Genomic DNA, 14537 nt, shown 5'->3' with positions numbered 1-14537 from the left:
TTACACATGAGTCAGTTAAATTAAAATTTTCGTTCAAATTAGCTGAAATTTTTCTAAATTGCAAACTTTTTAAATTTTTAGGACTAAATTACAAAATTTCATTTTAAAAAAACCAAAATTACCACCTAGACGACTAAAATTACATTTTATTTTTATTTTTGAAAAGAATCGTACGTTCTTGTGTTTTAATGTTTTCCCATGTCGGGTGATAATGTCTTGCTCAACGATTTCTTGCATTGTTCTAAAATTGAAATATAGAAAGAAAAAACGAATGTAATGATGATGGAGATAGCAATGAATAATCTCTAAAAGGTTGTTCTATTTTATTATTTTTTTAGGAATAATTCCAATGTTTTCTCTTAAGATTTAGTGCAATTACATATAAATTTCTGTAATTTGAGAAATTATATTTAGCACTCTTAACATTTATTTTCGTTCAAAAATAAATTCATCGATAAGTAAAATGCATGGAACAATTGACTTGTAATTACAGATTTATTTCTGGTCAAACAAATATTTTCTAATCAAACTATTCTCATAACTGTCAAGATGTACAACTTCATACATATTAATCAGGAAAAATTTATTTGACAATCAATAAATTTGTTATAAATTAATTGGAGTAAATATAAAATTGTATTTAATTTTTTTTACTAATATAAATAAATTTATGAATTTTGCTAATAGATAAATTTATTAGTTGGATGGAATAAAATGGTGTAGACATCCCTATTTATTATTCAATTTCGATTGATTTGGGGGGGCGGGGGGGGGGGGGTTCTGAGGATTATCTTACGTTCGCATCTACGCATGCACAAGCCCTATAAGCCAGTCAAATATTTTAATCAAAGTTTCCATAATTAGATGACAAATGTCAAATCTATATATATATATATATAGTATGTAATTTGAAACTATAAATACTTGGTATGTAAAATTTGTCAAATTTTAATAACAAAAATTGTTCATTAAAAAATCAAAATTTCCACATATGCACAATAATGTCATAATTATATATTTCACATCTAATATATTTTTTTTCTAATCCATTTTACAACTATAGAATCACTACTAAATAAGTTCGATATCACTCGACGTCTGAGCTCGGGGTACTGGGAATGAGGTTGGGACCTATGCAATGAGACAAATGTCGGACTAGACCTGACGTAAGCACTCCAGCGCTCAAGTTAGGATCTATATAAATAGGTTGTGTATCGTGTATCGATATGAATAGTGAATGTGATTATCAAAAAGTTATATTGATCATCTTAAATGTTGAGGTATATATATACTTGGGACTGGATGTAGGACGACATTTATTCGTCAAGGCGATGTTGTCATGTGTTCTCCAATCCTTTGCTTTCTGCTGGCTCTGTGTACTTGATAGGCTTCCATGAGCCTTTTTATCTGCAGGTCCGTAATATTCCCAAAATACTTTGAACCCACTTCATTGTTTTGAATTTACTTATTTTATCCACGTCATCTATATTTCATTTTGGAACAAAAAATAATAATTATGGGAACTTAGATTAAGACATGTCAATTATTAGTGGAGAATGGAGATTATGATTTGCTATAAACAAATAATCTTTAAGTTTGAGTTTAGGTATATATGTATATCCTTTTGAGTCAGAAAAGTGGGGTGTGGATGTGAAGAATCGAGTGTCAATTAATAGATTATTTAGTTTTCAAACTCTATACCTTTTCAAAGTAGTAAAATAATAAGTAATTTTAACTCTTCATAAAGCCAAAAGGCATTTAACTCTATCTAATATTCATATATATATATATATATGTATAGTGGTAAATTATGATAGAATCTTGACAATAGTCACATGTTAATGATATTAACTTTATTATAGAATTGATTATCCTTATATTTAATTAAATGTAATTTACCTCATTATGCTAATGAAAAAATACAAAAGAGTTTATCAAATCATAGTCAAATTTTATCAGGGATATTTTGGGAATAACACATAATAAATTCACCAGAACCCTACTGATGGAGTTAAATGTAAGACGGAACAAACCTCAAGGAGGGTAATTGTAATTTTTGATCTAATAGGAATGCATTTATAGTTATGTCAAACTTTAGGGGGTGTTGATGTAATTTACCCTATTATAAATTATGTTTAATTTTGGTTCGGCAGTCAGAATTGCCAGGCTTCGTTCTATATTTTCTAAAAGTATTACAAATCGACTTAAGAAATATGCACTACGTTTGTTTATATTTTTAAGTTATCTCCGGGATAAGTCAAAACATACTCAATGTTTGCCATCATACAGATACATCCTATCTGGGTGTTTTTAACTGTTTTAGCATAAATACATACATATATATATATATAAACACACACATATAAATAAAATATATATATAAAAAAAAGACATGATTTGACAATGAACAGTAATTTTTCTCTCTCAAAACACAACATTAAACATACAATACTTATTTTAAATTATCTCTAGAAGTAAATCCAAACATACATACTATCTCTAGCACATACTTATTTATCTTTGTTTTTCTCTCTCTGGTTCATAACCATGATTAAAAGTAAAAGAGTCATGGTGAATTCTACTTAATCATAGATGCAAAGTCGTTATTGTTTTTGCATGTGAAACCAAAACTTTAGGTGTAACTAAAAACTATGTGGAGAAAATATTGATTATCCATGTACAAACCTTAAGTTTTTGTACTGATTTTGTTTTACCGTGATAGATACTAGATAATATTAATTTACCATGATTTTTAAGATGCAGTAAAATTATAAACCGAGAGTAATTCAATTTTTTATAATATATATTTAAATTTGAAATTTCCAAGATTTCATTTACCCCATACAAATATATGCCTATCATAACAGCTCGTTCACACGTACGTACAACGAAAAATATAACATGAAGTCTCTCGTAATATTTGTTAATATATAGTCGCAAAAAATAAAATAAAGTCATATAAAATAAAATAAAATAAAGGATGTGGTGCTTTAAAAGAACCTCAAGTCATGGGGCTAGTATTTAAAGTGAGCTGCAAAGAATCTTTTTGCAACTATCACTCACTCACTGGGTTCACCCAAACACTTCAAAAGATGAAAGAGAGAGCCATGGGCACCATCCCTGCTGACACCTTTGCACTGGAGTTAAAGCAGATGGATGGCCACGACGCAGCCACCACCGCTGCCGCGTCGGAAAGGGCCAAATGGCTGCTCAGCTCCCCCAACCCGCCAGCTCCATGGCAGGAACTCTCCAGCTCCATAAAGGAAACCGTCTGTTTTCCTGCAGCGAAAAACGGACAACCTCAGGCAAACAGGCCTGTCCTCTTCTTGCAAGGCTTGTTCCCAATCCTTAAATGGGGAAGGAATTACAAAGCTACCAAGTTCAAGAATGATGTCATGGCTGGCTTAACTCTCGCCAGCCTCTGCATTCCTCAGGTATATCTATATATATATGTAACACCTTCTTTCTGATTCGTTCTCGAAAATATGGAAAACCAGCTTTGATCCTCCTTAATATTTGCAGAGTATTGGTTACGCTAATCTGGCAAAGCTTGACCCTCAATACGGTCTATGTAAGTAATGGATGAAAAAAATGCGGTAAATTACTCTATTTTCCATCTTGGAGGAAAGCTTTTGCTCATGATCAGCAAATTTGTGTAATATTTCAGACACGAGCGTGGTTCCGCCTTTGATATATGCTCTCATGGGGAGTTCGAGAGAGATTGCCATCGGCCCTGTCGCGGTGGTTTCACTGCTTCTTTCAGCTATGATTTCGAAGCTGGTCGATCCTAACGTTGATCCGGCCGCCTATTTAAGAATAATCTTCACTGTCACCTTCTTCACCGGCACATTCCAGGCGCTGTTTGGATTGTTCAGGTCGGTTTTCAAGCTTGTTTTGGAAGTGGGATTTTGCTTTTCTTGCCTATTTATTGTTGTCTGTTTTCTTGAATTTTTGACAGGTTGGGATTTCTGATAGATTTCCTGTCGCATGCTGCAATAGTAGGATTCATGGGCGGTGCAGCCATTGTAATTGGGCTGCAACAGCTGAAGGGATTGCTTGGACTTACCCATTTCACCACAAAAACTGATGTTGTGTCTGTGCTTGGAGCTGTTGTCAAAGCACTTCATGAGGAAGTAAGCTAATTACACTTTTCCAAACAAATAACTAAAAAGATCTCTACTTTTACCCATTTCATTACTTAGTTTGATTAAGATGGCGTTTGGCTAAACTTACTTAAAACGTTTATAAGTCCTTACGTATGTTCAGATAAAATAAGATCATCGAACTTATAAACTTCAATCGTCTTAAGGATCTTGTAAGATGTTTTGAAAAGTTGGCAAGCTTATCCAAACACGCTCTACGTCTCGTGGGCTGCGGTAAATTTTTCAAAACCTTTGACGAATTTTACATCTTGTCTGATTAACAGTGGTATCCATTGAACTTTGTCCTTGGATGTTCATTCTTGATCTTCATCCTGACCACCCGATTCATCGTAAGTAAATACCTATCTTTTCACTGCTCTATCAAGAAAATTTTTTACTGTCAGCCCTTTTGGTAAAAACGGAAACTGTTCGCAGGGCAGAAGAAACAAGAAACTCTTCTGGATACCAGCCATGGCTCCTCTTTTCTCCGTCATACTATCCACCTTAATAGTCTACCTGACGAAGGCCGACCGACACGGCGTTAAAATCGTGAAGCACTTCAAAGGAGGCCTGAATCTGAGCTCAGTTCATCAGTTGAACTTTGGAGGTCCATATGTTGGTGAAGCAGCAAAAATTGGGCTAATTTGTTCACTCATAGCTCTCACTGTCAGTGTTCGATCTCAGCACTTCTTCTTGGCATCTGTTTTCTTACAGCGGCATGTTATATTTGGACTGATGGATCTGAATTTGAAAGAACGACTTTAAATGACTACATTTCAGAAGAATTCAAAATCTGTAAATATTATATAATTCAACGAAATATAGTTCAAAATTAGAGTCGAAAGATTTAAAATCCGCAGTTCCAGAATCATGAATTCAAATGTCATTAACCTCAGTGTAATTTTGGGTGGAAAAATGTATTAATTTGAGTGTTGGTTTTGTCAGGAAGCTATTGCAGTTGGGAGATCATTTGCTTCCATTAAAGGGTACCATCTTGATGGGAACAAGGAAATGGTGGCAATGGGATTTATGAACATTGTTGGATCTCTTACTTCTTGCTACACAGCCACTGGTGAGACACTTCTCTTTTCAACTCATCATGTGTTGAATAACTGGAGATGTGGTATCGTTAATGAGCAAAATACTCTTTTATAAAAAAATAAATAGCGATTTACCTATCTGTATTTTTTAAGTACAACAATTTACTCCCTATGATTTTTAAAATGAAGCAATTTACCTCCTTATATAAGGAGGTAAATTGCTTCATTTTAAGAAGTACACGGGGTAAATGCTATATTTTTTTCATAAGGGGATAATCTGCTTATTTTCAATATCACAAGGGGGTAAATTGCTATTCATCCGTTGAATAACTAATGCTTTGTTTGGATTCATTTTTTTTTTATTTCATTTATACTGTATTTGATTAAATATATTTTTTGTCCTATAACTTAGGTTATTTGAATTTTTTATTTTTTTTAACTTTTTAAAGTACCATTTTGGTCTTGCGTTTTTTCAATTTTTGTTATTTCCTTTTTTTTTCTTCGAAGTTCACCTCCGATGGCGAGAAGGGTGCTCTCCAATAAAGAAAAAAGTGAATTTGTGAAAATTAAAAAGATGAGTGACCAAAATGCTATCCTAGAAACTTAAAGAACGAAATGTCAAATAGCCTGAATTACGGGACCAAAAATGCATTTAAGTAGCATTTGAACAAAAAAGTTTGAAGTAAGGGTTTCAAATGACTCTGTATTAAATGCATTTGAAATTCACTAAAATACCATAACATATAATTCACAATGAAAATTTCAGTAATTTAAAATTTGTTATAGCATGAATTTTTCAAATAAGTTTGGTGAATTTGTACTTTGAAGTTCCTATGTTCAAATTTGTTGATCCCGACACAACATAACTAAAATGATTTTGGAAAAATTCGCTTTTAAGAATGTGTGATAATGAAAACTTGCGTGTTGTGTGTCTCATTCATTGAGTGGTAATAAGGGAGTCAATACCCTGGTTGAAGAGTGGTCCTAAGTGATGAAATGAGACTACTTTCTGAGAGTGGTTGCGCAACAGTTGTTAGTTATTGTTGTAAGAGGCTAAAACATTCGTCATAATTAGAGGTAATAAAAAAAATTAAAATTGCTCAAAACTATTCGAACCAGAGTGAATCGAACTGTTTTTTATGATTTATTTTTCAAATTGTAATTTTAAATTTAGAGTAAAATAGAACCGTACTAACGTTTGGGTTTTAATTTAGAGTTTAAAAAATCCTGCCAGAAACCACACCTCACCGTTAAATAAATAAATAATTTTTAAATTATATATATAATAATTTGATAAAATAATTAATTTAGAAGAATTTCATATTCGAATTATATAATCCCAAAATTCACATATTAGCAAAGATCCATGTTACAAAGCTCATTTTTGTAATATTTATATTTGAACTTTTTACAAAAAAATATAAATATTTAATTCTTTAAACTCATTAAGATTTTAAGTCAATTTATTATTGCCGCAATATTTCATTCATTTTTTCTTCCCTGTTTTTTTTTCCTCTCTATTCTCGCTTACCTTTTCTTTATTCTGTCTTCTTTTATTTTTATTCTTTCTAAAATCGATCGAGGGCTTTTGTTAGATTAAGTGTTTTCTTGTTGAATTAATATATATGTTCTTATATTTTAATCCACTTAAAGTTGTGGAAACTCGAGAGTTTTGGTGATCTATGGTGCATAATATTGGTCTTTCTTACTTGCTGCATACAAATACTAGTTTCATATCTTGATTTTTGTTAGTTTTAACATCTTATTTTTACTATAAGTATTAAAACTGTCAAACCGCACAAAATTGCACCTTTGATTTTGGTTTAAAAGTAAAAATTTTATAAAATCACCAATAACAATTCGATTTGAAAATAACTTTAAAAAAAATCGAAACCACATATTAAGCATCCATAGTCACAATTTAAAACCACGGCAACTACTTTTGCCATACCTAAAAAATGATGGCGGATGCTGATTTAAACGGTTAAAATTTTTAAGTATTCTCGTCAATTTTATCTGATAGTGATCGACAATATTGATTTATTACAACCTTGTGGCAGCAATCATATATAGTATATAGTGTAGGAACAAATCTATTCTTTCTATTGTAATGACCGCAATAAAACTAAGAAATACGGCTCTGTCCCTATCCGCGGACAGGTTCATTTTCCAGGACGGCGGTGAACTTCACTGCAGGGTGTGAGACCGTGGTGTCCAACATTGTTATGGCAATCACAGTCTTGATATCGCTGCTGCTATTCACCAGGCTCTTGTACTACACCCCACTCGCCATTCTGGCTTCAATCATCTTGTCCGCACTGCCTGGACTTATCGACGTCAACGCAGCCTATAACATCTGGAAGGTGGACAAGTTGGATTTCGTGGTCTGTCTTGGCGCCTTCTTCGGGGTCTTGTTTGGCTCTGTCGAAATCGGGCTTCTTGTCGCGGTAATTTTTCTGCTTCTATCTCTTCATTAATATACTCGACGTGCTTATTTGAATTTTGGGTGAATAGCGATTTTTCCCCATGTGATATTGAAAATGAGCACATTATTTTTTTATAAAAAAAATATAGCAATTTACCTAATATACTTTTTAAAATGAAAATAATTTATCTCCTTCTACAGGGAGGAAAATTGCTTCATTTTAAAAATCATAAAGGGGTAAATTGTTATATTTTAAAAAATATAAGAAGATAAATCGCTATTTATTTTTTCATAAAGGGATAATTTACTCATTTGTAATATCATAAGGGGGTTGCTTGTATTTTTCCGTTTGAATTTTTAGTGATGAATTATGTTCATTTTTAATAATAATTATTATTAAGATTTCAAAATAGGCGTAGAAAGATACTTGTGATTGGTGGGCTCCATCATACTCTATCATTGAATTTTGTTTACTAGATGTGACAACTGCTAAGACTTCATAGCACTGACAAGTTGACTTAGGGTCAATACGGTGTCGTGCTTTACTTGTAAATAGTGACTAGTGACCACCACTAATAATGAAACCAAAAATACATCCACTAGCTTATACCAATAATTCTTAGGCTTTTTTGTACTTTTTAATATGGGTTCAATATGATTTTATTTAAATAAATTTAAATGAATTATGGGTCTTATATAAATTTTAATGGGTTTTTTGTATTTAATTTTGTATTAATTTATCAAAAATAATTGTAGTGATCTATTGAATTTTACTGAAAATGTAAAACTCGTCATTTGATACAGATGTATTGTGAACTAATGGTAATATGTTGATAATAGCAAAAAGCCATTAAATAAAAAATTCATATTTATTCTCAATTGACTGATTACTGATTTATTGTACATTAAAAAAATCTTTTTTCTGATCAAATACATATTCACAATTAATTCATATGATGAGATAAATCTTCATCTTTTTTAGGACAATTTGGTAAGGGAATATGAACTTGACTTGTAATAAATCAGTGATAAATCAATCGGGTGTAGATATGAATATTTATTTAATTTTTTTTTGTTAATATCAACAAATTCGATGACTTATTTGTTAGATAAAAACGAACTCTAGGGACATTAGATTTAGTTTCTCAAATTATAATAAATTTATTTATAATTACACTAAATTTTATAAGATGACGGTATAATTATCTCTATAATAATTTATTAATTTTTTATTTAGTTATTTAGTTTATATTTCCATGGCTAAAAGCACAAAGAATTAGGTGGCTAGACATATGTCCAGGTTCAATGAATCTAAAGCTCTCCCCCAAAGCTGTTGCACTTTTCCCTTGGGTAATAAATCATGGGCCCCTCCATCTCAACTTTTGCGATTTAAATATATTTTTTATTCTATCATTTTTCACATTTTAATATTTTTATTTTTTAGAATTGTAAAAAAATCCTATAATTTTTTCATATTTTGCAATTTTGATCCTTTTGGTGTTGGATTTTGCCAAATTAATCAAAATATAAATCATATGCGTCTCACGTGATTCATTTAAATTGAAGTTTTTGTTCTGATTGGTTTACTTTTGCCAACATGAACGTAATTTTTTTTAAAAAAAAGAATAACTTGGCATATGGTCTTTTCCGGGAAAGACCAGTGTGAAATGTCAAAAAGTTACATGAATCTTCTACAACACCTAAAATATAAAGGATAAAAAATGCCACAATCGTAAAGAACACATGATTTATTCTGAATTTTTTTGCAAAATTCAACACTAGAAGAACTAAAATTGCAAAATATCAAAAAGTTACGAGATTATTTTACAACTCTACAAACATAAAAGATATCAATGCCAAAATTATAGGATCAAAACATATATATATATGTGTGTGTATGTGTCCAGGTTCAATGAATCTAAGAATCTTGTTGCCCTAATTTTTCACTTAAAAATTCGTACAGAAAGAGGCTTTTCCCAAGAGTGAGTGATAAGTAAGAAGTGTCAGAGCAACATGAACCTGAAAACGTGCCTTCCCTATTCAAACCACCTTTAATTATTCTCATCACCAGAGTATACGCCTGTTTCACTGCAAGATTATTTTTTATTTTGAAATTTAGTGTAATCATACATAAATTTTATTAGGGGTATGCAAATTAATTAACCGAACTAAATTGAACCAAATTTTCGGTTCAGTTCAGGGTTTTGTAAAATCGAAAATCGAGCCGAAGCTGGTATGTAGGGAGTCGTTATAACTTTTGAATTGAATCAACTTATTTTAAGCAGTTCAAAAATAGACAAAAAATATTATTTTCAACTTATTTTCAAATTTTAAGCATTTTCCAACACCTCCTTAGGAAAAAAAATTATAAATATTAAGTTGTTTTCGTAAATACTTGGATTTCAACTTTCACTGCTGCTTAACTTAACTTACAGCTTTCTATATAACTTGTTTACATTGATTTATGTAGAAATATCTTTCTAGAAGGTGTTGTCCATTTGTTACATTTCAATGCAATTTATCATGTTGTGACACTAGAAAAAAATATAATATTAATAATAAAGTGTCATTGACAATTTTGAAATTATTATAAAAATACATATTACATGACAGTAATTTTTATCTTGTCACTACATAATTATCAGATAAAGTTGTCACTAAAGTATAATTAGTTATGCATTTGTAGTGACAATACGATTAATATAATGACAATTCTGTATATACTTTTGTCACTAATTCGTACAAATAACAATTTTTACAAAATAGTAATAATTATTAAAATTATAAAATCTATTATTGTGACAAAATAAAATAAAATACTCATCACTAAATATATATAATTAATGACAAGATTAATATTGGATAAATTGTAATCTACCTACTTGTGTTATGAAAAATAGGCAAACAACCCCCTTGTGAAAAATCAAATAGCAATTTAACCCCCTGTCTTTTCAGAATATAGCAATTATTCCCCCATGTTTACCTCCTTAAGCAGGGAGGTACATTGCTTCATTTTTTAAAATACAATGAGATAAATTAATATTTATTTTTCACAGAGAGATAATTTGCTCGTTTTTAATATCACATGAGGGTAAATTATATTCAAAAACCCTATTAAAATCGTTACTTCTGTTATTAATCTTGTATTTTTTCTTTATTTTTTATTTTTGGGTAGTGTAAGTATATGGAAGAATGTTTTGGTATACATATTCGAAAATGTAAGAATGAAAGTGTTGAATGCAGGTGGGCATCTCATTTGGCAAGATAATATTGAGTTCGATCAAACCTAGTACAGAAGTACTAGGAAACCTTCCCGGGACAGACATCTTCTGCAACACAGTACAATATCCTATGGCCACCAAACTTCCCGGCATCTCCATTTTTCGTATTAATTCTGCAACACTCTGCTTCGCTAATGCTAATTTCATACGAGAAAGGTACACATGCAATACAATACATACATACATATGGGAAATTGCATTTTGTTCGATAATTTTGGTCCAATACGAGTTTAATGCAATTTATCTTTATTGTGATAATACAAATAAGTAAATTATCTTCTTATAATAAAAAAAAGGAGCAATTTACCTTTCTGTCTAAGGAGGAAAATTGCTGTTTTTTTAAAAAACACAGAGAGGTGAATTGCTGCATTTTAAAAAATATAGGAAAATAAATTGCTATTGTTTCTCATAGAGGGGTAATCGGCTCATTTGCAATACCACAGGTGGTTGCTTGCATTTTTCGCAACCCAATACGTTTTTTTGTTGGAGTTTTGGAAAATAATCCAATAACTTTAAAAATGTCTCGCTTTCGGTCGTCATGCCATCAACTTTCATTAGAAAATTGATGAAAAAAAGTCACGTGGAAATTTCCTTTCATTTTGAAAGGGGTAATAGCCATGTGACGTGTGTGTAGTATTTTCAACCGTATTCTTAATGAAAATTGGTGAGATTTTCTTTTTACAAATTACGAGTCTAATTTTTATTTTTTAAAAAAATCCAATAAGCAATAGGATTGGTCATGTGCTTGGTCTAAATTATGGGATGAAAAATATAATTTTTTTTACATAAATATACTTATTATACACGTACGAACATATGAATTTAGGAACATAAATAAATTATGGTGAAATTTTTATGATTATGTTTAAATTAATGTTTTTCCATATGATTTAGGATCTTAAAGTGGGTGGCGGACGACATGGAAGAAACTACTAAAGGAGGAATTCGTGTGATGATCCTCGACATGACCAGTAAGTTGTGTCCATAAATTCTATAAAATGAAATTAAAATAAAAATAAAAATACAAGTTAATAAATGTTAATTCTTAGACCTTTTCATTAGAATTGAATGTTAAAATTATATTACAAACTTGAACCCACATATTAACGGCCACGTGTATTTAACGTGTTGGGTTCAAATATTTTATTTCGAGCTTTTCATATTTTAAATTTATAAATCTCTTCGTAGACTCGAATTCTTAATTAATGATTTAATTTAAATATTATGTATAATTTATATTTTTTTGACCCAACCATAACATTTAACTCTCTCAGATGTGATGAACATCGACACTTCGGGAATTCATGCTATGGAAGAACTGCACAAGGAATTAATTTCACAAGGGATAGAAGTGAGCTCATTGTCCTAGTCGATAAATCTTTTTTTTTAAAAAAAATTATTTTTTAACATTTTATATTAAATTTTTGCAGTTAGCAGTGGCGAATCCGAGGTGGCAAGTGATTAGCAAGATGAAGGTGGCAAAGTTGGTGGATAAAATTGGATCAGGGTGGATTTTCTTCTCTGTAGCGGACGCTGTCGACGCTTCTCTTCATCTCAAAATGAATAGTTGTTAATAACCTTATAATTAGAATAATTCCATTTCTAATGGAAATCTTACTACATAAGATGTCCATCATTAAAACTTGATGTTGTCATAAGAATGTGAAGGAGGAATATGATGATCATAAGCCAATGTTAGTTCTTGCATTGTGAAGTATTGTACTATTTTACCTACCTCCATATACTCGATTAACATGGCTTTGTTTGTTATTGTTTTCACTTTATCTGCAAATATAGTAAATTAAAAAAGAAAAAAAGAAAGATAGTATCCAATGTCTGACTTGTTCACTAGCGATGACTAAGACATCGATTCCGAGCAAGTCAGATCGATTCTCTTGAGAATTGATTTTCGAGTGATTTTGTATGCACGCAAAATTTTGAGTAATTGCATTTCACATACCACAGTATAAGGGGTATTGCAAATTAGGTACCACTCTTTACAAAATTTCAATTTTGATATTGTACTTTATAGAGACTTGCAGTTTCGGTACCTCATTTTCATTTTGGTCCCTAAACTTTCTAAAAGTGTCAATTTAGTCCCTAATTTTTTTTTTCAACAGAACTATTGTTAGAATAGGTGACCAAAAAGTCAATTACATTGGCCTTTATGTAATCTGTTCCAACAATTTCGGTGTAATTGTAACATTATCTATGAATAAAGTGAGTATTCGTTATCTGGCAATTTTATTTGTTGTGCTCACTCATTATGTTTATAAGCTTAACATCACAACAAAGCCCACAAATCAAATTGTACAACCTATGTAGTTGGGCTGCGCATTGGATGGTGGCCATAAAACCAATTTCTGAAGGTTAGATTTGAAACGTTTCAAGTCGAGGACCTCGAGACTGGGCATCGAGAGTCCTATTGAGACTTGCACTAAAATTGCATTCATTGGATGAGTGTCGTGTTTCATCGGCGACAGACGTTGGACGTCTATGCAATGTTAGTGGGTGGTTGACAAGGTTGTCAAGCCAACTGAACTGACTAGCGGGAAGTCATCATATGGAAGCCTTGGAGGCTTGGTCGGTATGACTAGATCTTCCTGGCTCCGATAGTACGGGATTAGTCCTTAAACTTGAGGAACCATGGCAGTTGCATGCATGTTTTGGTTGTATCTTAGATTTGATGAAAGATGACCGTATCTTGGATGCGGTCATTACAAGTCCTGTTCAGTGCAATCAGAATATGTAGTGAGGATGATGGGTTTCAAGATAGAATCCGTCACCTGTCAGTATATGACAGTCGAGTATCCTCTGCGCTTTGAGATGGTTGGTGCTCTTAAAGTCTATTCCACAGCGATTAGTTGAGTAGGGAATGGTTTCTACATCAGTCAATAAAGCAAGCGCATCTGAGTTATCGAGCATAGTATCTAGTCAAGGATGGGAACCGATGCCTAATTTCATGCCTTAGACTTAGATTGGGAGACGGATTATGGTAGGACCGTACCCGTATGGTACTCGAGGGCCTAAGTGTTCACGCCAACATTCATCTAGTCTCTAGTACTATGGACCGTTGCTAGACGGCCACCCATGGTGACGGGAATTTTCGATTAATGGTTCATTGGAAAAAACTTAATTAATTAGATTTAATTAATTATTGTGTTGGACACAAGCCCAAGTGTATCTGAGGATAAACCTAGATGGAATTGGTGGAATTAGTTTAGAATTAATTCAAGAAGAAATGAATTAATTTAATTTGATTAAATTAATTCAAGGAGAATATATATAAATGATTTGATCATTTATTTAGTAATCCATTTGATGGATGACTCAAGAATTAATTAATTGGATTAATTAATTTTTGGCTTAACACCTTTAAATTAATTAGATTAATTTATCGAGTTTGGCTTAATTAATTGATTGGATTAATTAATTAGTATTTGGCTTTAGATTTATTTAACTGGATTAAATGAATCAATTGACTTTGGTTGGGCTTGATTTAATTTCATTAAATCGAGCCCGGTACATATTTGAAGTCCAAGCTCATTTGAGGGTAGTTGGAACAAGTTAAGAAGGAGTTGAAACTCCTCACTATGATGAACATGATGGAGGAGTTATTTCATCATGGTTGGAGGTTATATGAATATGG

The 14537-nt window shown here is 31.5% G+C and overlaps 1 protein-coding gene across 1 annotated transcript; it reads left to right on the top strand.

Moving 5' to 3' along the window:
* The first annotated feature begins 3025 nt into the window (after positions 1–3025).
* LOC105176882 (low affinity sulfate transporter 3) lies at positions 3026–12667 on the top strand. Its single transcript, XM_011099825.3, has 12 exons — positions 3026–3434; positions 3523–3571; positions 3668–3875; positions 3959–4133; positions 4427–4492; positions 4578–4808; positions 5088–5214; positions 7343–7629; positions 10851–11044; positions 11783–11859; positions 12163–12239; positions 12319–12667. Exons 1-12 carry the CDS (start codon positions 3093–3095, stop codon positions 12460–12462), a joined length of 1977 nt encoding a protein of 658 aa, XP_011098127.3. The 5' UTR covers positions 3026–3092; the 3' UTR covers positions 12463–12667.
* The last annotated feature ends 1870 nt before the right edge of the window (positions 12668–14537 follow it).

The sequence above is a fragment of the Sesamum indicum genome, linkage group LG2 (assembly GCF_026168435.1).
Source record: "Sesamum indicum cultivar Baizhima isolate 11 linkage group LG2, ASM2616843v1, whole genome shotgun sequence".
Classification (NCBI taxonomy): Eukaryota; Viridiplantae; Streptophyta; class Magnoliopsida; order Lamiales; family Pedaliaceae; genus Sesamum; species Sesamum indicum.
Note: the sequence above shows the minus strand (reverse complement) of the source record. Positions and strands in the feature narration are given on the sequence as shown.

Coding starts and splice junctions, on each gene's coding strand:
- LOC105176882 (XM_011099825.3), top strand. CDS start 3,093: ATGAAAGAGAGAGCCATGGGCACCATCCCTGCTGACACCTTTGCACTG. Junction 4,809..5,087: donor GTTCACTCATAGCTCTCACT/GTCAGTGTTCGA, acceptor TGGTTTTGTCAG/GAAGCTATTGCAGTTGGGAG. Junction 11,045..11,782: donor GCTAATTTCATACGAGAAAG/GTACACATGCAA, acceptor CATATGATTTAG/GATCTTAAAGTGGGTGGCGG.